We start from the raw sequence: 23480 nt of genomic DNA, 5'->3' as shown, positions 1-23480 counted from the left end.
GTTTTGGCTGGAATGGGTTGCAGGTCCCCAGCACCAGGTAACCCCTTCCCCAGAGGGCTCAAGACAGGTCACAGAGGGGCAGCAACAGCCCAGGACAGGCTGTACAAGTGTCCTGCTGATAAAAGATCCAGAAGTTCAGCTTTGCACCAGCCTCTTCCCACCTTTAACCTCTGGTGACATGGACAGGAGCTTCTCATGTAACCTAACCTTGCAGGCTACAGCTTCAGGGCAGACAGGGCTGAGGAAGAGTGCCTGCTGTGCTGTGGCTGTCTGTGGGCACTGGGGAGAACCACTTGGTTGTGCACTCACTCCTTTTTCCAAAAGAGAGGAACTCTGGCAGCTTTCCCTGGACCTGATCCATGCTGGTCCCAGTGCAGGCTGAAAGATAGAGCCAGCCAGATCTGTGCCATGGGAGACATGAAGGACTTGTCACCATACTGCGGCTGTGTATTTTCCCCTAAATAAATAATCTTTCTGGAATACAGACCAGTGCTATTTGTCCAAAATATTTGATACTGAAAGGGATGTGTTTTTCAGTTTTTTTTTTTTTTTTTTTTTTTCTTGGTATAATGATTCCAGAAAATTTTGTGTGATCCCACTGGTATCTACACAACACCTTCACAATTCTCCTAAGCCTAAGATCTAAGATTCAGGAAAGAATTTTCTAATTGCCTGTTTTTTAAATGGCCTCCTTCTTGCAAGGATCAAGATCAACTTGGTCCAAACTTGTTCTAAATGGAGTGGATTGAAAGTAAATGACCCGTGGGAGAGCTATCAGACTGTAATGTTTCTTTTACAAAAATAGAGAGTGACACATGTCTTGTCATATCACTAAGCAAGAACTTACAGACTTCTTTTCAGGACTATTGGGCTATTTGTTTGGAATTTTTAATTGTGGATCCTGCCTCAGTCTGTGACTCCTGGAAAACTTATTAGAAGTTAAAAGTGTATTTCAAACTGTTAGTGTGTGTATATATGTAGTACAGTCTCCATAGGTGTTAATGAGCCTTTTATATGTATGGAGACATTTAATTGATAGTGATTTTATTTTTAGAAACCTGTTGTTTGAAACACCCTTGCCACAGCTTTGGTTACCACTGATGGTTATATGCAGGCTTAGTTTCTGTCACCAGGTCTCTATCACTGATGTATGTTGTTAAGAGGAAAGAGTTGATGCAGGTGTATGCATCAAACCAGTGTGGAGAAGGAAAATGTCAATCCATACCTGTCTATTTTCAATACCATAAGTTGAAATAAAACACAGCATGGGATAAGGCATTAAAAGGGTCCTTTCTGGGTAATGTACATATGTTGTGAGCATGGGTCCCTTTTGCAGACCCTCTGTGCCTTTGCTCCTGCTGTGCATCATAGACTCATCGGGGCAAGGCTGATTAAAACTTTCAGGATTTAGAAAATGTCTATTATGTTCAACGACCAGCTGTGGGACAATCTCAGAGCTGAGAGATGCTTCACAGTGTGGTCTAGCTAGGCCAGCTGCACTAAATTTTTTAATTCTTTTGTGCTCCCACTCAGCAGCTGCTTCATGATGGACTCCATTTCTAGACCAGTTACTGAGTTTTGCCTTGATCTCTACAAAAAGCTCAACAGAAGTGCAGAGGACACAAATATTATCTTCTCTCCTATGAGCATCTCTGTTGCCCTGGCCCTGATCCATCTTGGTGCAAAAAACAACACGGCTGCTCAGATAGAAAAAGTGAGTATGAATGAACCAGGGTGAGGTGCTTCCACATCGCTTGCTGCTCCCTCAGAGGAAATGCTGGGTATCCCAGCACGGCACATGTGTGAATGTCTCACAGGAAACCTGGACAAGGGCAGGCACGGGTGCTGCCTTCACAGCTGTGCTTGGGGCCATCTGCTGGGGTGAGTCTCATCCTGTCCCCTGCAAGGGCTGACTGAGAGGAGGTGATACAGCACAGTGGGGTGTTCTGGCTTTCCCCAAGCCTGTGGCAGAATGTCAGGCTTCATTTCAGAATTATGGGCAGATGTTTCCTCTTGTGGTTGCTACGAGAATCCTGAGAGTGGGAGTCTGTGTAGAGCTGCAGACACCTGAAGGGGTTGCACCTGGGTGGCTGAAAACATTAGCTCACTTGTCCTTATGACTTTCAAGGGTCAAAATGTCTCACCCCACAGAGCCCCAGGTGGGCAAGCAGGAGGTGAAGAAGACCACACCTCCAGTCACTGTGCCTTTACTTCCTGCAGTGCAAGTTCTTCTTTCTACAACCTTCTATTTTTTTCTTCTCTCTGTCTTCTTCTCTACCATGAGTGGTAGAAGACCAATAATCCTAAGGCAGAGCTTCTCACCAGGGTGTGGTGGGTTGACCTTTGCTGTGGCTGCTGAGTGCCCACCCAGACACTCTGAGTCTGTTCTCTTTGCACAGAGACCACCCCCACCGCCCCCTGGCTACCATAACCCTGCCACATCACTACTTTAGACAGGGACTCCTGCTTATTTTGAGAAAGCAATGGGAATTGCTCAATATCAGTATCCTCTAAAAAACGAGAGTAAATCTATGTATGATGCAACATTATTGTAACAGAAAAACTGCTGAAAAATTTTCAGCGATGTATTTGCACAGCAAAACAAGGACTGGTTTCCATTAAGAGCACTGTGGCTTTGATCTATTTCTTAAGCTGATGCTAATGTTAAGAATGATGAAAAGAAGCCAGTTTTGGTGTTTTTAAAGAAAATTAATTTTCATCTCTTTACTTGGGGCAACTTTTTTTTTTTTTGAAATTTAGGATGACTAGCAATGAAAACACAAGTCAAATATAAACATTTTGAGGCAGTGAAGAGCAACATTTTGAGGGATTAAGTGCAAGTTCTTCTTGGTGTGTTAATATAGAAAAGTGAGTCTGAACATGAATGTATGAACAAGTTCAAGTCTGTCATTTTAGCTGGTGAATGAAGCTGCTAAGACATCTGTCGTGAATCTACATCACTTATCCAGTAGGGGACAGCAAAGCTTCTAAACAAGGAATATGGTTTTATCCCAGTTACAATTGACATAACTTGACATCTTCACCCGCAGGTGCTCCATGTCAGGAAAGCTGCAGGAAGAATGAGTCTTGGATCTGATCACGAGAGTGCAGCCCCAGAAATGGAGCCAGAAGGAAGCCTGGAGAGTCAGCCTTCCTTCTCAGAGGTGTGTCCTTGGGTGGGGAGCCCTGCCTTCACTGCGTGGTAGGTTAGTGCAGGTAAAACACTAGGATTTGCCACTGGAGGGAGTCAAGATCACATGCTCAGAGTCTGCCTAATCTTCTAGGAAATGACTGATACAAGGTTTTATTTTATTAGGGGCCAGCAAGTCAATACCAAAGCCTTCAGTGATCTCATCCAAAGGAGGATCAGGCTACAAAGCTTGGACTAGCTGGATTTAAAAATCAGTACAGCAGGAGTTAGCCTTATAGTGTTATCCAGTTAAGATGCAAATTAGCAACCAGAACTGTACAGAGGAATCATTTTAATTGTTGTGTTTGTGTTACTCCCAGTGTAACAAGGAGGGAGACCTTGACCATAAAGTGTTCCAGGAGCTGCTTTTGCAACTACAAAACCTTGGTGAAAAATACGTTTTAACCTTGGCCAACAATCTCTTTATACAACAAGGATTTGAGCTCCAGCAGGTAAGTCACCTGCTAATTGCTGTGGCCATGACCTCGAGTTTCCCTGCAACTGTGAGCCTTACTGTTATCCCTCATGTGTGTGTTTTGGAGCACGTGATGTGCTACATGGAGCTATAGCTCTTGAGGCTGGAGGGAAAGAGACAAGACTGTCAACTTTCCATGCTTTTATTTAAAAGAAAAAACAAATCAAAAGCAAAACAAAAAAAACCAAAAAAAACCCCAAAAAACCAAACAGAAACAAACCACCCTGTGGACATTAAAGGCTATAGAGCAAAAATAAAGCAGGGATCTGTTAATTTTTGGCACATTTTTCATGTGTGTGCACTCAGCCAGAGGAGAACCTACAGCCAAAAAATAGCCTATTCAAGCTGTCTGTAAACCACCTACTTCAGGTCTTGCAAGAGGGACAGCTGAGGCAGCAGTAAGCTTGGAGAGAGTTTGTCTCCAGGAAGGTTGTGCAGGTTCATGCACAGTACTGCTCTGCTGAACTTCTTGCTCCTTTCCTACTGAATGACTGAGTGGTCTTGAGACTACTTGGTATGGCTAACTTGTAATCACATCTTTGCTGTCAATTATTTTGATACTTAAGCATTAAACAACTCATCTTGAACTTTTTCTGTTTCTTTAATTTTTTATCCGAACCTCAGTTATGCAGTTCCCCATGACAAGACTCATTCTTCTGGTTTTCTTTTTACTTATTTACATTTTTGACCTATGCATTAGAATCTCTTTTTCAAAGATCCTGTGAATAAACTTCAGACACTTGACATTTCCAAAATGAAATTTGTCTTACAGATTCAACAGGTCCCTCACCATTTCTAAAATACTATCAAGAGATTGATTTCTTTCAAAAGGCAGTAAATAATGAATAGATTTGACCAATTCATAATGTTTAATTTGCTTTACAGCAATTTCTAATGTGTAGCAAGGAACTGTATGGAGCAATGCTGCAAGCAGTCGACTTTCATGGTGCTGTTGAAGCTGCCAGAAGAAAAATTAATGCTTGGGTTGAAAGTGAGACACAAGGTAAAACAAAGCAAAACTATAGCTATTCTATCCCTGCTTTCCTGTATGTGTTCAACAAATGAAATTCCAGGGTAGGAAAAGCAAAGACCTGTTCACATTTCTTTGTGTTCACTGTTATGCTGTTCAAGGGTAGTTTGTCTTCCATCTGCTCTTATTAGACTAAGTTACTGGCTAAATTATTTATGAGATAAAGATATATTTGCTGTAAAATATTTTTTATTCCCGCCTTTATGCCTGGCCTGATAATTGCAGCAATAACTATAAGTCTTGGCCAGACAAACTGCTCCTGCAAACAGCCATAAATGCCGATCAGAATACCATGACATAATTTGGTGACCCCCATCCTCCCTGGCTGGTTACAGGGCAGAAGAATCTACCATTTGTTTGACTACATTGTTTTTGTCCTTTGAATAAACCGAGAACTGCGTTTCTAAGTTTTTCAAAAACTAAGTTCACAGACCAATAAAAGCATCTCAGTCCAGAGTCTTAATGCTAACAAATGCTTCTGTGTTTCAAAATTCCCTTTAGGTAAAATCAAGGAACTCTTTGCACCTGGTGTGATTGATGGACGTGCATTGCTGGTGCTTGTGAATGTAATCTACTTTAAAGCATCCTGGGAAAGCAAGTTTGAGGAAGAAAAAACAGTTCAGAGGGATTTTAAACTGAATCAGGTACATCTGCGTTCTGTAAATCTTAACATTATTCACCTTAGATACTGTCAGCATTGCAGCAAGCATAACAATGTCCGGGGCTGAGCTGCCCTGTGTGTAAGCTGTGGGTGTGTTGGGAACTTAAGTTATCCCCCCTGTTGGGTAGAGGTGCTGGTAAGATCTGTATTGCCTAACTGACTGTGTAATTTTCTTTTCAATAGAACAGAAAGAAACCTGTGCAGATGATGTATCAGAAAGGCAAATTTAAACTGGGCTACGTTGAAGAGGTGGGCGCCCAGATCCTTGAACTTCCTTATGCTCAGAAGTCACTGAGCATGATCATCCTGCTGCCAGGGGATGTGGCTGATGGATCTGTCAGTGGGCTGGAGCAGGTAAGGCAGTACACGTCACGGACTAGGGCTGGGAGCCACTTGTCTGAATTAACAATGGGTAAAGATCTCGATTTTTCAAAGCTCCCCACCTATTTTAATCTCCTTTCCCCCCATCTTATAGATTGAAAGCACAATCACCTATGAAAATGTAATGCTGTGGGCCTCCTCAGAGAACATGTTTGAGACAACAGTGGAGGTTTACCTGCCCCGATTCAAGCTGGAAGGCACCTTTAACCTCAACGAGGTTTTACAAGAGATGGGGATGACTGACATCTTCACTGAATCAAAAGTTGACCTTTCTGCAATGACGTTTGCAAAATCACTGGTGCTGTCAAACGTTGTCCATAAGGCGTATGTGGAAGTCAATGAGGAAGGCACCGTGGCAGCAGCTGGCACGGGAGCTTCCATTGTGAGGAGGTCTCTGCCTCTCACAGAGGTGTTCATGGCTAATCACCCTTTCTTATTCTTTATTAGACACAATCCTACCAATGCTATCGTTTTCTTTGGCAAACTCTGTTCACCTTAAAGTCAGGGCCATTTTCTAACACACTGTGAGGAACACCTGGATGAAAAGCTGAAATTGTATTTTTCTCCCAAAAGCTTTCTTAATCCTTTGATGGCTAGTTTGTACTTTAAAATAGTCACTGCAGCCAGTTTATTTAGAACCTATGAATCGAATGCTCTGCCACTAGACTCCTTGAATTGTAAATATTGATCTGAATCCAGAATATGAGTAAATTTTACCTTAACTCACTGGATATGGATAGCACTTTGTTTCCTTGATGTGCATATGTGCTCATGGTGACAGTAGGGTTGAGGTGGGAAGGGACCCCTGGAGGTCATCTGGTCCTCCTCCCCTGCACGAGCAGGGCCATCTACAGCTGGTTGCCCAAGACCAAGTCCAGATTCCTTTTGGATATCTCCAAAGATGGAGACTCCACCACCTGTCTGGACAACCTCTCCTAAGTCTGTGTTAAGTTCTGAAATAACTCCAAAGAGAATTTTATATGCATAGTGTCTGCAGGAACAGGACACAAACACATGTATTTCTAAAGATGGTTAATTATTTACATAGTATAGAAGGCTGTCTTTTATATGGGGGTAAATCAAACTATTTATCTCAAGGTTTCAAAGAACAGAAAGAAAATGGTCCAAAGCATCCCACTGAAGTTACCGATGTGGAACACTGTAGCAATGAATTTCCAAGAAATGTGTTTTCCTTTTCCCATGTTTCTGAGTGGTGAATTTAGAAGTTCTAAGATGAAAATCTGAGAGACAGAGCTCTCTCTATGCTTTGAAGAATGAGGAAAGGTATAAATCATGGAAACCACAGTTAAACATTGCCTGGGAATGCTTGTGGGAAAAAAATTAAACTTATTTCCAGCTGATAGGGAGACATTACTGATAATTTCCTGGTTTAACATAAGAGACATCTTCCTCAGAGGGATGAGGTTTAACAAATTAACATTTGTAATGTGCTTTCTAAATTTATATATAATGGAGAATCAGTGAATAACATGTTCAATGCACAGAATTATATATGACTTCAGAAAGGAGAAGACACACTAAAAATGACATGTCTCTCCTAAATAGAATATAGGCTGGCTTTAAATTTGTACATCCAAAAAGCCATCTGAAAGTAAAATCCCCTCATTCAACATTTGTAAGCATTTTATTTTCTCCTTCTGTGAATTTTCTAGCAGCTAGCATTTTCCTTTGCTTGCTCTGAGCTATCTTGATGTGAGCAGTTAGATACTTTGCCCATATTGAAATTCAGGAGCAAGGTAAGATGAGGTGTAAATTCCTGAAGAACATCTAGTGAATGGATTCAAAGTAGACCTTGAGAAAGCTGTTCAAATAGAGCTCCTGAAAAAGCTATTACAAGGACTCTTTTATATTCTGGTGGGGTTTTTTTTGTTTGTTTGTGTTTTTTTTTTGTTTTGTTTTTGTTTTTGTTTTTTGGTTTTTTTTGTTTTTTGTTTTTTGTTGTTTGTTTTTTGGTTTTTGGTTTTTTTTAAATTCAAAATAGTACCTGACTTCTGTGGTGGAGAAATTAATGTGCCTCAGGAGGTGAAAGGCCTGTATCCCATATCCTTGTTGGAATTCAACTCTGCAGCTCTCAATGCACCAAGTGATCTCAGGCACTAGGCTTTAATATTGGCTGCAGGGCAAAACTGCCCACCTTCATTTTGAAGTCCTTATGTGAAGGCATGCATCTTAAAGGCACAAGAAGGGAATTCCAGGACTGATAATTTTGCAGTCAATAACTGTATAATAGATCAGTTCTAGTTTCCAGGATCTGGTGCCATTCCTGTTTTAGTCCAGTAACAGAGGAAAAATTATCTGTATGTGGGTATCTATCGTAACTAGAATGCTATGGAAGAATTTTAGTCTAAATTTTTCTGATAGCATGAATTTTTCTTCACTTTCTTAATATCTGCCTAGAAAATAACATAGTGAATGAAGTAGGTCAGCTGTGAGCTTCCTCTCAGCTCTTCAGAGAGTGCTGCTGTGCAGCTTTTTCATCTGAATCCTCAGGCATGAAATTAGATATTCTTAGTCATGGGATGGCAAGTCACAGCTTTTGTGTAAGAGCACTGCCACCTACACATCTCCAAGATTATTTTGCAATCCTCCCTCACTTGAGTGCTACAGTTTGGAAACAGAGTCCAGCTTTTCCACACACTTACCGACAGTTTTAAACATGCTGGAAAAGCAGCCCCAAAGGACCTCTCTCGCCAGTTCTGATGGATGCCTTATTTTCTTGTGCAATGCCTCATGAGGCAGGTAGCTTTTGGCACAGCCCTAGTTGCAGCCTGCAACCTCACAGGACCAGCGGCTGCTCTGTTTCCACTCCTACCCTGACAGCTCCTTTTCCAAGAGACCCCCACTATAGCCCGCTCTGCTGCCTCTCACTTCTCTCCCCTGCAATCTGTCAGCACGAAACTCTCCCAAAAGTGGGCCAGCAATGACCAGTCCTGCCTTTTCCACAGCCCTCAGCTTGCCCAGTGAGGAATCATCTTACTAAATTGCAGTGGGATGACCACTGTGGGGAAAGGCTTTCTCAAACTAGAGTTTCATAAGAGGAAAAGTCCCCTCAGTCATATTTTCAGTTTATAATCATACAATCATTGCATATTATCTAGTGGGGGCTTAGCGCATTTTGCTCAGTGAGTTCACCTGCTGGTCTTCCATGAGAAATGCAATATTTTGCCCAGAGCAGTGCTGAGCACAGTGCGTGTTGGCCTAAAATATAGGCTTTGCTCAGCCCACAGCCACCCTCCAGCCACCAGGAGGAAACACTGTGAAAAAGCTGACTGCTGCTTGTGATGCAGAGCAGCCTCCAGGGTAGAAGGATGAGTGCTTGGCAGTGTGCAGCCATTTCCTTGTTTATGAATGGTGATTAATATGAAGGATCCTGGAAGTCATGCCCAGGGGCCTGTGGTGTATCTCTTGTACCCCAGACAGAAAAAACTCCACCTTGCTGCCTTATTTGCTTGTTGGTTTGCTTGGTGCAAACCTTCCAGAGGTGCAGACTGACAATGACTGTGGAGCTCAACAAAAGCCTCAGGAGGCCAACATACATTTCAAGCCATAACCATCGATGCCTCAAGCTCCCCTCACTGTTCTGCTGAAACATGTGGGCTAGGCCTAGGGTACAGAAAATCAGATCCATAGCTGCAGCAAATATCCAGAACTAAGAACCTCAGCTATGCTCTCATACCAATGTCTAACTCCCTGTGGTGTTGTGGGAAAAATCCACATCCAGTATGATGTATTTCAGTGAACCACAGTGTCTGAAGCTTGGTCAGTGCTTCTATAGCAGCAGTTCTTGCAAAAAATCCAGGATATTGACTACATGACTGTGTTTACACAGAGTATAGCCTTTAGGAAAAAAAAAAATGGAGGAGATTAAAGTGACTGTGGAGCTAGCTGGAACAGATAGGGGAAGAGTTTTCTTTGTAGAAATTAATGAAGAAGGAACTGAGGCAGCTGCTGCTACAGGGGTGACCAAAAGAATGGTTTGCCTCCATAATTCCTTATGAGTTCAGAGCTGACCACCTGTTCCTCTTGTTGATCAAATACAATCCAAGCAAGAACATTCTCTACTTTGGCCAATGTTCCCCTGAAGGGTAGAGCAGGTTCTGCTTCTTTCTGCACAAAGAGAGCACAATGCTTGGTAGAAAGGAGTAAGGCATAAACAATATGTTGCTATCAAGTTCCACTGACATTTCTTGGTATCTATATTCTGGAACCCAAGAAAAAACACCACACTGCTTCAGCAAGACAACTGGAAAAAATTCTAATGGGCCTTTCCTGTTTAGAGATCTTCTCCAACAAGTGAACAGACTTAATGGAGCTTATTTGATTATGGCTATTTCTTAGCCATGGAAACTCCCATTGTCTAAAGAGTTGGATGATGGGCAGTGTAAATCAGAAGTCCAGCATGATGCCTTCCCTCAGCTGCATGAGAAGGCTGATAGTGGGGCCACACTCCAGGAGGTGTCACAGACCTCTGTTCCCAGCCATCAGGTCCCAAGCCAGACACAGCTCAGTGCTGAATCCCCTACTTTCCTGAAACATGTCTCCAGTAACTCCATCTCCAATGCCTAAACACCACCATGAGGGAAGGCTCTTGGCTGCCATGAAGGCAGTGAAACCCACAGGCCATGTTCATGTCCTGAGCAAGTCTCCATACAGATGTTGGGCATGGAGATATGTAGAGATTTGTCCCACACTCTTCTCCTCAGATACTCTCTCCAGGCCCTCCCTTTGGAAGCAGTAAAGTGTGGCAGCAATAAAAGTATTCAAAGCATTTACTTGGTATGGCTTTTTGAACCTTGATTTGAAGGTTGCCTTAGGCACTCAATGCTTTTGAACCCCTGCCACGTCTTGTCTCTTTCCTGTTGTATTTCATCCGTGAACTACAAGCACGGTAGGTGTAATTTACCACCACCAGAAATTTGAATGTCTTTCACCTTCATTTCTCTGACTGGTCATTCTGAAAATAATAATGAAGGCAAAAGGTAGGGTTTGTTTGGTATCACTATGAAACTTTCTAAGAAAATTCTTCTCCCCAGTGCTCTGGTGTTTGACATGTGCCTGAAAAACCATGGTCCTTGGAGACCATAAGAGGTTTGGCCTTGGAGGAATATTGTTCTCAGTCTGTAATTTCTCACCCTGCCAGTTCTATGACCTTCTGCCTGATGAGTGGGAAAAAACAGTCTTACTGTACAATACAGACATGACCGCTGAAGGGAAAGTATTTCTCGATCCAGAACTCCATAATGGATGAAGGCCCCTCTAAAGTACCATATTAATTTCAGAATATATTAATACTATTGTCTGTGTCTACACCGGGGTGCACTGAGTGTGACTGGGATGGAGCTGACTGTGTTCATAGTAGCCTATATGGTGGTCTTTTGGAATCTCTGGCTAAAGCAGTATTGATATATGTTGGCCACTGCTGAACTGTACTGCAAAAGCAAATTCTGGTCTAATTCTGCCTACACAATTTTTTTTGCAATGATACAAAATGTGTTTATAAGCTATTAAAACATCAGTGAAGAGGTATTGGTGGAGTTAGGATAGATTAACACTCATGTCCGAGAACAGAATTCAGTCCCAGTTCTCTAGCTGAGCAGGAAGAAAAAAGGGCCATCTTGAAGTCTCAGTTTAGAAATGAATACACAGAGTTTTGTTTCTCCACGTAGCACAAAAGCAGACAAAGGGAGAATATATTTATGGGTACATCCTGTTTCTGGTTTACAAATACAGGAGGGAAAAATTAGCCACGTCTTAAATATACAGTAAACTTCAGCTCTGTGAATGAAGATGTGGGAAGCTTTCCCAAATCTCAAATGAGAAGGCTTGTTGGCAGGGTCAGAGCTTTGAAGTCACCCCATAGGCATTTGATGTTGTTCCAGATCCTGTTTACCTCCCATGGCTTACTGGTAATGTTTACTTTGTACAAAAAAAAAGAGATTTAGGGAAAGGGCCAAATGGCACTTTCCCCCAGCAGCAACACTGGCTGTGTGTGCCTCTGTACCAGGGGATCTCTGTTCCATTGGCACACAGAGAGTTCCAAGGGAAGTGTTGTGTCATAATTTCTCACACACCCTTAATATCCCTTCATCAGCAGTAGTTAGAATACCTGCCTCCATCTGGAACAATGTGAGGCTCTTCTGTGTGTGAATTTCACTTGGATGTCCCAGGCCAAACACCACAGCTATTGAACATCATGTTCTGTCAAGACATTCTTGTTTGCACCCAGTGGTTACTCAAGAACACAATAGCAGGGACTACTTTATACATTCTGCATGAAGTAGTGGTTCTTGGAAGCATAATGCGTTTAAGTCATGTTTTCTTAAATAACTGTGTAGTAAAAGCACCTTGTTTTATGAAGGATGTTGGTCAGTGATGCTGGTCACAGGTTCCCCATTAGATTACACACAAATGTTTACAACCAGCCAGGATACAAGTATCTGGGAATCACAAGCTGATGTGTCTGGGTTACAGGCAGGCCAGAAGAGAAAAGGGCTGTCAAATTTTATCCAGGATAATATGAGAGCAAAAATTTTATCAATGGTAAAAATCAGTGGAACTGAGGGAAAGCAGAAATGTGAAGAGATATAGAGAACTTATTTTCAGGACAGTTCAGTCCTTGGTTACCTTGGGCAGGTAGGAATTTGAATGGCAGAATGAAAAAATTATATATTGTACAAATTCCATGGCAGTATGTGGAAAACATACCATTTACACATCTGTATTATTCTGTGGCCTAAAAGAGGAACCTTTTTCCATGGAAACAAATTATCTTTTTACACCTCAATTGGACCTGAGTCACTTTACATTGGCTGAAAATTTGACACTGTGTTTTCAAATAATTCACCTGCCTGTTCTTCACAGTGCTTGGCAGCTGAGGAAGGGTATTTTCGAATCTCATTTTGTTTTCAGAACTCATTCACTAAAAAAATATGTGCACAATATTGGTAAACAAGCTCAATTTCTGGACCTGTGATACATCTGACTTTACTAACTGTAAGGACTGGCAAGAATTTCTGCACTAACATTTATGCAAATAATATATGGGTCTGCTGAGCCACAGCATAATTTGACTAGCTATGGAAATCTTACCACAAGGATTGTCGCAGGAATGAGGAAGAACAATTATTTTTAACATCCAGACTGATGGCCAAAAGCAATACCTTTCTCCTCAGAATGGTGAAAATTATACAATGTGCTGCAGGGCTGAGCAGCCCTGAAGGGCGTTTCAGGTTTCCAAGTCCATAATCTGGTAAAGTAGCTCAGGAGCTAACAATACTCACAGGTTTTGGATAGTGTGATTAGCGTAATGTTAAGTTCCTGGTTATGAGTACAACTACAACAATTACATTTTATGACCAGGGAGACACTCCCAGATACTACATTTGTACGAAGGATAAATGGACTAATAAGTATTTGAACAACTTAGCCAGTAGCACATATCACAGTTTCAATATAACTGTATGCAACTGTTTTAATTCACAGTCAGGACAACTTAGGACAAAGTTGAGTTAAAACTTCAGGAATAAGAACAGAAATTCAACAGAGATTTGAAAACACTTTGTCCAGAAGCTTCAAAAACAGGTTCAACAAACACCTATCAACTGTAATCTAGTTATTTCATCCCACCTTAGGTCAGCAGATGCACCAGGAATCTCAACGATCCTTCCAGCCACAGTTCTGTAATTTCTAACCGAAGTTAACAACAACAGCTCCATTGCATGAAAATATCTGTTATCTTTTTCACTGTCTAAGCAATATAGAAAAGCAGTCTCTTTTTTAAAATGCAAAGGAAATTTCCTACTTTCTACTGCATCCCACAATGATGAATGACAAGAAAAAGTATGCACTGAGGCAGAGCAAAGAGAGGAATGCTTATTGACACTCTGTATCACACAGCTTTAAAAAATGCTGCACTTGCTATTAAAGTAAAGAAACCTGACTTACAAAATTACTTAAATTGCCACAAAGAAATTATATCCAGAAATACTATAACTGAGATCACTCACAAAGCCTGAATCAGCATTATAAAACAGGGTCATCATGCAGAAATATTTATCTGTTTAGTCATATCACCTTATACTGTGGAAGTCTGTTAAGAAGATACATGCACACATCCCTGCCTACAAATCTAATTTCCTGTTAGTCAAAGCTCATGAACAAGTGAGAGAGGGTGTGAGCAGAGAAGGTGCAACAGGCAGAACTAGCTTTATTGCTAGAGCTATTTTTGGATGCTGATAAATGAAACAAAGATGTGTCCTATATTGTGTCATGTCTAAGTTTCCCTGGGGAGTAAATGGGGTTTATTTCAATTGTGGAAAAGCTTCTGGTGCACAAAGAACTTCAGTTGGAAAAACTACAGTGCTGGGCTCACCTTTTTCCTAGCAAGTTGAATGACCAGCATGAAGTGGCTCAGGTCTCTGCAATGTTCACACTCATCAATTCTTGCACCTTGTTGCCAGCAAATTCAGTAATGGAGAGTCAGCAGACAGCAGTGCTATTTATAAGCTGACACTTGGTTTTCGATAGGTTCTTGATCATACAACCTGAAGATCACAGAAATGAATACCAGAATCTGCTCATGTGGTACTTCCCAAATGAGCTGAGACCATCAGCAACATCTGAAGTATCTCCAACTTGCTCAACTTCAAGAGGCATGTTTTCTGTCATGCTAAAGCTTCTGTGGATCACCACAGATACTTTATCACACTAATTGCTCTGATATATTGTATAAGACTTGTTTGTTGTAGCAGATGTCTGACAAACAGGGAGGGGGACCCTCTTGGCCAGTGAAAATCAAAGGAGTCCTTGTTTTACCCTTGCTATTCAGCAACTCCCCTTATCTAATAGTACCTTTACTCACAGGCAACCTCAGACAAATCAGGTACTCTGTAATTACCACCTGAGCAGGGTGGTAGCAGAACATGCATTTTGTAAGATGAAAGGGGCAAGAAAAGCCTTTGCTGTCAAACTTGAGATCAGCCTCTGGTTCCTCGACAAGAATCTGCTTCCCTGCTATGTCCTGCAGTCACCAACAGCAAGGGAAGCTTATGGCTACGAAAAGTGAGGAAAAAGCCAAGGGAGAACTGGAGACATCCAAGTTTCTTGCATTCTCTTGAAGCAAAGAATAATCACAAGGAATATGCTGGTGGTTTGTTCTGCTTACAGAGTGAGTCATTCTTGCTGTGAGGTTGTGTTCTGCTGATTGACATCACCAGCTGGATCTTTGTTCCTTGCTTTGGCCTTTCTATGCTTATCTCATCCATGTAATCAGAACTCTTTGTGGTTTAAAAATCATATAGGGAAGTCTTCATTCCCTTGGTCCTGGCTTCAGGGCCATCAGAAACATTAAAAAATGTTGCTGGAAAGTGAAGTAAAATTTTGAGACTTTCAGCCATAATAACTTCAAACAGACAAATGGTGCTGGGCAAAACTTATTCTTAACGATGTAGTGCTGTTTACAGTCTTATCTAAATGTGTGGAATTTTAGGTGTAGAAAGCAGGTCAGTCTGGAATCCATTCCTCTGTGCCTTAAAGCAACTTGACTATGACAAGCATCTGACCACCAGTTAAAAGGGCAAAAATTTGCATTCTTGACAGAAGTTTGACTATCTGAAACAAATTCTGTCATGTCTTTGTACTTGCAGTGCTTTTACATCTTCATCTTCCTTTACACATAATGGCATCTCAGCAACTACTTCTCTGAAACCTTTAGAAGAAGTCCTCCTGCTATTTATCCTTTCCTTTTAGCAAGGTTATCAATGGAAAGGAATAAAGAGAGTCTCCTGATTCTGAGACTACTCTGACCATCTTCAATCCTCATAGCTTTTCTCTGGCTTGCAATGAACCTCTGCATTATTCAAAGAGCAAGAAGGGAGTCACAGATCTGGAAAATGTGGGACAAGTCCTAGTCCAGCCCTCTATTCAACAGCAGGATGAGCTGTAGCTTTGCCTTTCCCAGCAAGCATTTGCATAGTGAATCTCCTCAAAACCTACAGTTCAGGAGATCCTTCAACCTGCTTGAACAAAAGCTCCTGGATTTCTCAGATATTCCCATTAAAAAACTATCTCTGTCTAAACCACACTCTAACCTACAGTAAACTAACCTAGAAGAGAACAAAATAGCAAAGCAGGAGACTAGAAGAACAGCAGAGAGTGTTCCTTTCTGGGAATGAAGCCCTGTCTAACTCCATTGCCTGTAATTTGACCACTAACAAAAAGTGATGTGTGTGAAAGAAATAGCCACCAAATGGAAAAATGGAGCCACAGTTAACCTTTAGATTAATTTAAAATGCATTAAGAACAGAAGTACCTACAAAACCAGAGAAATAGCAAACAATGTTGAAAAAAAACCTGGAGAAACCTGTTCACTTAAGATAGTTAAAAGTATTAGAAAACTAAGCAGGGGCTAAGAGAGTAGTGTTTTACTCTGCGGGCATATTAGATAACTTGAACTTTGCTTTAACAGATTCCTACACAGAAGAATGCATTTTAAGGGTACTTGTGGCTTTTGGCACATACCCCTGTGCCCAAAGGCCATGAATTTTTGTGCTTCAGGATTGCAATTTTCCATTTACTGTATTAATTTGGATTAAAAATTGCAAGTGTTCCTGAAAGACAAGTACTTGGTTGTGTCTTGCTGCTCAAAAACCATCTCATTTCTGTTCTGGGAGACACCTGGATGCCTGGTAAAACTGTTACATCTTGTAGCTCCTACCTGTATACTTACCCCCTCTTATATTCCACAACTTTTTTTTCCTCCAACTGTGCCTTGTGCCCAAAATAAGACTGCAGACAGCAGCCCATCATCACAAGGAAGGGAACAGCATCTGCCCGGTTCTGTTCTGCAGTTCCCTGTTGATGATAATGCTGAGTGTTGGGGAATCCATTCAGTGCAGGTATTCGACTTTCCCACACTTAGGTTGTGAGGGCATAAAAGCCCAAGGTGTCTTTGGGGTCCCTCCTTGGAGGCACCAGCTCGAGCTGATATTTTGTTATTGCACCATGATTAAATTATTTCAAGGACTGAGATGTTTGAGGCTCTGTGATGGTAAGGCAATCTGGTGTGACTGTGGCTGTGGGATATGCAGCTGTGAAGTGGTCTTGATCCCAGCTTGGTTGGTGCAGATGTAACTGCTGGAGTGGCTCCTGGTTGGTCAGACAGGGCTCAGCACTGAGGAACAGGCTCAGCAGGTGGGTTTTTAGGAGACTGTGTGGAGAGCAGCCAGAAACCAGGAAAGCAAGCCAGATGCTTCTTTGGAAAATTCTCTTTCCCCAGTGTTAAGCAAGTTAAACCAGACTGCACAGCTTTCATTGCTTTAGGGAAAATCTGTGCAGGTCTGACTCTCTTGTTCTCAGGGCTTGACTGAGCAGTGTGTTTTTAATTTCTATTTCCTCCCAAGAAACAGCTATGGGAAAATTCAAACTGAAAGGGAATTAAACACCATGAGTACTTTATGACTGATAGGAAACTGCTTTCAGAATTTCGTAAATACCAGAAAAGCCCAGTGTCTGGTTGGATCGATGTGTAAATACATCTCAGTAGTAATAACTAAGTACTTGTTACAAAACAATGCTGTTAATGCTTGCATACACTCATATGAATACTTGCCCACCCACACACCATATCAATCTGCATGTGAAGAAAGATAATTTCTCTGGAAAATAACAGCAGAAATATACTATTTCTTATAAGTAGGTTGCTCTGTCCCTGCTGTCTATGCCTTGCTGAAGCAATATAAGACCATGATCAGGTGTCCTCAGAGACACTGACAAAAATGAGGAGTAATGGGAAGTTCTGGGCTAAACTTAAGATACAGTTTAGCCCAGAACTAAATCAGTGGGCTGGTTATAGCAGTATAATTGTTTCTACTACAAAAACTGTATGCTGCATTTATTGGTGCCACTTCTGACATCAAAACACAACAAAATTCTTAGGATTTTTTTTTACAGGTGAAAACCACCTCTGAAATTGCCTTTCTTTCTAGGAGTTTGCTTTCTTTTTTATAACTACTTAGAATTTTTTTTTTTTAACATCTTAGTATGCATTTAAAATTGTGACTTCTTTCTGAATTCCTAGGGATATGGAAAAATTCAAGATTCCACAACAGGTTCCCTAATTATACTAACTGGTTGCAACAGACAGGAATGTGATTCATCAGGAGTGAAATTTATGCTGCCATTGGGAGTGGCAATGGTTTTATATCCCATTGCTCCAGAAGCACTGTCAAGAAGCTCGACCATCAAGCTGACACCATCAGTCCTGAGGAGAAGGTAAATATCTCCATGATCTTTAATTTTAAATGACAGAACTAGGATCTAAGAATCAATATGTGCATTAGTAATATACATACCTCCTTTGCACATAAATATGGCATGTGGCATATTTTGAGGAAGTGACAATGTTTTGGATTGCATTAAAACGTATGGGCTGTGTAATGAATCTGTGCTTAACTTGTACAATGGTGCTTCTAAACTTCTACTTTCCAAATGTGCTTCTAAAGAAGATTAAAACAGTTTGCCATTTTTTTCTGTATGACCCAGACTGGTAGTTTATAAGAGCACAGTCTTTCTATAGTGCTCTATCTTTCAAATGTTTATATGGATAGTTTAATTCTTCTTGAGTAATAGGGGAAATATGCTTACTACATGTGAGGAGGAAATTATTCAGACTCAGTAAGAATCAAACCAAATGTGACTTAGAATAGTGGAACTTCTAAAATACTGAACTTATGATCAGATGTTTCTACAACACTTTACTGGATGCAGACACTACATCTTTAAGTCTTTAATGAGAAATGAACTTTGTTCTAGGTCTAAGATATGAAGAGTTTTGCAGAAAATTCAAGATGATCTGCTTGTAATAATTGTGATTGTAACTGAAGGGTATCTGGAAAAAAGAGTTTAATCTGCAGGAAAAAGATTTTAAGCTTCAGATAATAAAATATGTCTGGAATTTTCACAGAAATGTGTTTCTGCTCAAAATCTTACTAAGTGAGCCTGTCTGTAGTTCCATTTTCTGTCAAACATTTGTTAAGCAACCAGCCTTAGAAGGACATGTTATGTGATGCACAACTGAGTAATACACATAAAGTTTTTAGAGAGAAACAAAGAGTCAGATATGATCAAGGGTGTAATTAATAAGTGCTATGCCTAGAGTACTCAAGGCACAAAGATCAGGATATAAACTGAGCTGGAAGTCTGGTTAGGACTAAGTTAGGACTAAGTGGCAAAGCCATAGCTATTGCTTAAGCTGGAAAAGTGGCTCAACTCAGAACACTGTTTCTGCAAATGTGTTTCTTCTGCAATTCAGGGTGCTGATTTTCAGATTCGTTGTGAAATCCTAAATGTAATGAACAGGGAATTTCCATGAAGTACTGAATAATTCAGCCAAACTATTGCAAAAAACCTTACCAGAGCATCTAAACATAGCAGATGTAAGGATGAGAAACTGAAATTATTTTTACCTTTGTTTCAGGTGATCACAGTGCCACAATGTGCTCTCTCAGTGCAGCCAATGCCAAGTTCTGTCTTGACTTTTTCAGAGAGCTGAACAAAAGAAAAAGAAATGAAAACATCTTCTTCTCCCCACTAAGTCTGTCAGCTGCCTTTGGAATGGTTGTCCTTGGAGCCAGGGGCAGCACACTCGAGCAGATTGAGAAGGTAGGGCTTTGCTCTGAAAAGGGAATGATGGCAAGATATGAGCCAAGAGGCTGATTGTGCCATCTGATACAGTTCCTAGACATCGAAAGGGCTGATGCACACAGAAAGACCTTTTAAAAATACATTATGCTGTTCCTAATACCAAACTTCTTCAGACTAAGCATTATTATTGAATTGACTGTTCAATTAATACATCAGTGCTAAAGAAAGCGTTTTGGAGGTATGCCTTTACTCTTAGAGCACAGAAGAGTTCCTTACCTTTAATGTGCTTTTTTGCCTTCTCTGGACACCCAAAGCCTCCTTTCTCATATAGAAAGATTTCAAAGATTTCATGCACTCACCACCTCCTAAAACTATTTGTTCACTTGAAATGATTTTATGGTAAAGAGCAAAGGGGCCCTTCTGCAGGGCCTGTGTCTGGCTGTGTTTTGGGATGGGCTTGCAACACTGCTTTAGCTCTGAAGTACCTTCACTGATCTGCATTCACCCAACATTTACACTGCAGGTCTTTCATTTCAGAGAAGTTTTGAGCAGTACAAGACAGGAAAACAGATACCCTTCTATGGAGGTAAGACACAATTGCAGTTCTGAGCTGAATCAACAGGAGCCAGTTTGTCAGCCTTTTTCCTTGAAGACAATCACTTAATCAGAAAGCACAGCAGGGCTGATCAGCCTCTCCATCTAGATTTGCCAACCTGCTTATTACAATTCCTTTATTAGTTATTTAAGGGGCCTTGTGAGATCACGCATTTCAACAGCTGAGCCTTCTCATTGTGGGTTTCTAACCAAAACAGCAGTGCCAATCTAAAATGTGATATGTGCTTCAATTGCCACCTGCAAAGGTTTGCCTACAGAGCATGCCAAAGGCACCTTGGAGCTTGCTTCTCCCAGTCTCTAAGCCAGCAGCCTTTTGCGCAGTGTGCACAGGGACACCACCATAGGATACAGTGTAGTTTGGAGGTGAACAGGTGTGGGCTGAAGGGGAACTGTTTTGTCATTCTGCACGTGGCACAGGGGGAGTAGGAGGTGGTGTCCTGGTACATTTATTCCAGTGTCTGAATAAGCTGGGTGGAGTAGGGTTTTGCATGCAGAGAGAGGCTGCAATTCACCCTCAGGTCCAACTTTGCATAGGAAAGATCAAGCCTACCACGAAACATCTGTTTTCCTGTTTGAAGTGTGAAGAAGATGAAGGAGTCCATTCCCAGTTCCAGGCTCTGTTGGCTGAAGTCAGTGAACCTGGACCAGGCTGCTGTCTCACCATTGCCAACAGGCTCTTTGGAGAAATCACTTATCCATTCTTCCAGGTAAGCCACTGTGGTCTTCCTTGTAACAGCTCCTCGGAGTGGGGAGCTCAGCAGAATGTTTTCCATCATGAAGCACAGAGGGACATATGCCTTTTTTACCAATTTCTTTATTGCTGATCTACTACATGGAACTATCCTGAAGCCATGGAATTATCTATCTTATAAAAATCATCAATTGCAATAAACTTCTGCAATTTGTACTTTCCAGCAATACTTGGATTCCACAAAGAAATTCTATCGAGCAGAACTGGAACCAGTAAATTTTAAATACACTGAAGAAGAAGTCAGAGACAAAATTAACTTCTGGGTTGAAAATGAAACAAAAGGTAAAGAAAAAATGTGCAGGTTTTTTGGTTTGCAATTGAACCATTTACTTATCCCTCTCTACTTTTTTTCCAAAGATAGCAAGATTTTTATATATTAAACACCTGTACTATTTTTTTTTCAATAGGAAACAAATGTAGTAAGGGGGACAAAAATGCCTTGAGTTCCTTGGTTCCAAAGCTGTACATAAATATTTGTCATTTGTCTGACAGCATTATATCACTTGTCAATTTAAAAGAAATAACTATTAATAGTCAAAGTCAGCTGATTGCCAGAACAAAGTAATAATTTGTCTTAATTCATTATTTTTAAAGGTAAAATCAAAGACCTATTTGCTGCTGGTTTTATTGATCCCTCGACTGTACTTGTCCTGGTCAATGCTATATATTTTAAAGGAAAGTGGGCAGTAGAATTTAAAAAAGAAGACACTAAGGAAGCGTATTTCCACCTGAACAAGGTACAGTGAGGGCAGGAGCTGAAGCAGCTGGGGGATGGAGGTCAGATGTGTCCTGTAATAACTGATGGGGTCTTTTCTCCTCTCTATTATCCCAAGATATTTGTCAGTGGTCTTAAGTGGGAACAATAGAAGGTTCTATTTCTCTCTGTTTTCCTAACGAAATATGTAAATATTTGTAACAATTCACATCAGAAAGAGGTTCTTGTGCAGCTGAGATCCTTGGACCAAATCCACTGAGCACATGCACTAACTTTGTTGGGGATTTTGCAACTAAGGGTGCTATTTCAAAAAGTCTGCTGTTGAGATTGAAAGTGAAGATTCTGCTTCTCTGCTACTATTTATGAACAGAACAGTGTGTGCTTTTGGGAAAAAAAAAGTATTAAAGACAAATTGTCTCAGGGGAATGTATACATTATTCATGAGGAATTTAATTTATGGTTGCATAAGATATATCAGTTTCCTCATCTGACATACCAGAAAAAAGAAAGATGTAATGAGGAAGTTGTGAGTGAAGTAATTTGGCACCATTAGAAAGGGAAATGTAGTTTTTAATGCTTCTAAAATGGTTAACTTAATTGGGACTACAGTTGAGAGGAACATATCAATGCTACAAGTATATTAAACCCATGACCAGTTTAAATAATGCTTTTAAGCTGAACTCTAAGCTTAGTGCTGAAACCAATTAAAACCAGGGTGATAATTTCTGTATTTTCCATTTAATTTGTTTCATGTGTTCCAGAATGAGAGAAGGAAAGTGCAGATGATGTTTCAAGAAGGATATTTTAACATGGCCATCATAGAGGAACTGAAAACAAAAGTCATAGAGCTCCAATACTTCAATAATGAACTGAGCATGTTCATTCTTCTTCCTGAAGATGACTGTGAGGACTTTACTGGCCTAGAACAGGTAACACTTCATTTTCTCTCTAGTAACATACATAGAGAGCAATGCTTTAGCATTGCTCCAGTGTGGTCAGAAGACAAGTGGGAAAAACTGAACTTCCTTTCCTTGCATTCATTATGGTGCCACTCATTACTCCCAATACCACCTTACAGCTTGAATGTGCCCTCACCTACGAAAAACTCGCAGATTGGACCAGCTTGGCTACGATGCAACCACTGAGAGTGAAGGTGTACCTGCCCCAGTTCAAGATGGAGGAAAGTTATGTTCTCAACAGCACTCTCCAGGAGATGGGAGTAATGAATGTTTTTGACTGGGGAAAAGCTGATTTGTCAGGAATCTCTATGAAAGGTGGCTTGGTTGTGTCCAAGGCCATCCAGAAGACAATTGTGGAAGTCAATGAAGAGGGCACCGAAGCAGGTTGTTCCATGGGGCTTCTTGCAATGCCTCTGTGTTGCCCAGTAACCTGTGAGTTCAGAGCTGACCGTCCATTCCTCTTCTTCATCAGACACAACCAAACCAACACCATTCTCTTCTTTGGAAGATATTCCTCTCCTTAAGCGGAAGTTATATTGGAAATTAGATCTTTCTCCCCATTTGCATCCCATTGGCAAGCAATAAGGATAAAAGACAAAACAAAAGACATTTCTCTAGACTTTGTCCTAAAGTCTGGTTTGCTGTAAATAAAAAGACTACCTGAGAAGACCAAATTAAAGAAAAAACCCTAAACCCCATGAATCATAGGCATATTTTACTTTTAGGAGTCCTCATGAAAATGACATCTACCTTAAAATACTCTATGAGGTATTTGCCAAAAGGCTGTAGTTCTCTAGAGATATCTGCAAAGAAATTTTTACTTTGAGCCTTTCCTAATGCAGTAGGGAAGCCCATGAGTTTAGTGCCCTGAAGATAAGTGATACCTTCTCTCACATGAAGTAGACAGGAGGATAGGGATCTGTGTTAAAAGCATAACCTCAGCTACTTGGTCTCTTTTAGCCTTACCTACCTAAGGTCTCAAGGAAAATACCTGGAGTATTCTCCTGGAGTATTATATTCTCCTGGAGTATTCTCTCAAGG

The 23480-nt window shown here is 40.9% G+C and overlaps 2 protein-coding genes across 2 annotated transcripts; both read left to right on the top strand.

Annotated features, from left to right (window-relative positions):
- Window position 1: 1 nt before the first annotated feature.
- On the top strand, window positions 2-6236 carry LOC121348355 (serpin B12-like). Its single transcript, XM_041427760.1, has 8 exons — window positions 2-90; window positions 1534-1714; window positions 3051-3164; window positions 3511-3642; window positions 4551-4668; window positions 5197-5339; window positions 5540-5710; window positions 5832-6236. The coding sequence occupies exons 2-8, from the start codon at window positions 1544-1546 to the stop codon at window positions 6234-6236; spliced, it is 1254 nt and encodes a 417-aa protein (XP_041283694.1). The 5' UTR covers window positions 2-90; window positions 1534-1543.
- Window positions 6237-19249: 13013 nt separating this feature from the next.
- LOC121348371 (leukocyte elastase inhibitor A-like) lies at window positions 19250-22963 on the top strand. The gene is made up of 6 exons (XM_041427784.1): window positions 19250-19417; window positions 20593-20721; window positions 20930-21047; window positions 21360-21502; window positions 22242-22409; window positions 22559-22963. The coding sequence occupies exons 1-6, from the start codon at window positions 19250-19252 to the stop codon at window positions 22961-22963; spliced, it is 1131 nt and encodes a 376-aa protein (XP_041283718.1).
- Window positions 22964-23480: the final 517 nt, after the last annotated feature.

Source organism: Onychostruthus taczanowskii, unplaced genomic scaffold, assembly GCF_017590055.1.
Source record: "Onychostruthus taczanowskii isolate IOZ18803 unplaced genomic scaffold, ASM1759005v1 scaffold119, whole genome shotgun sequence".
Taxonomy (NCBI): domain Eukaryota; kingdom Metazoa; phylum Chordata; class Aves; order Passeriformes; family Passeridae; genus Onychostruthus; species Onychostruthus taczanowskii.
Note: the sequence above shows the minus strand (reverse complement) of the source record. Positions and strands in the feature narration are given on the sequence as shown.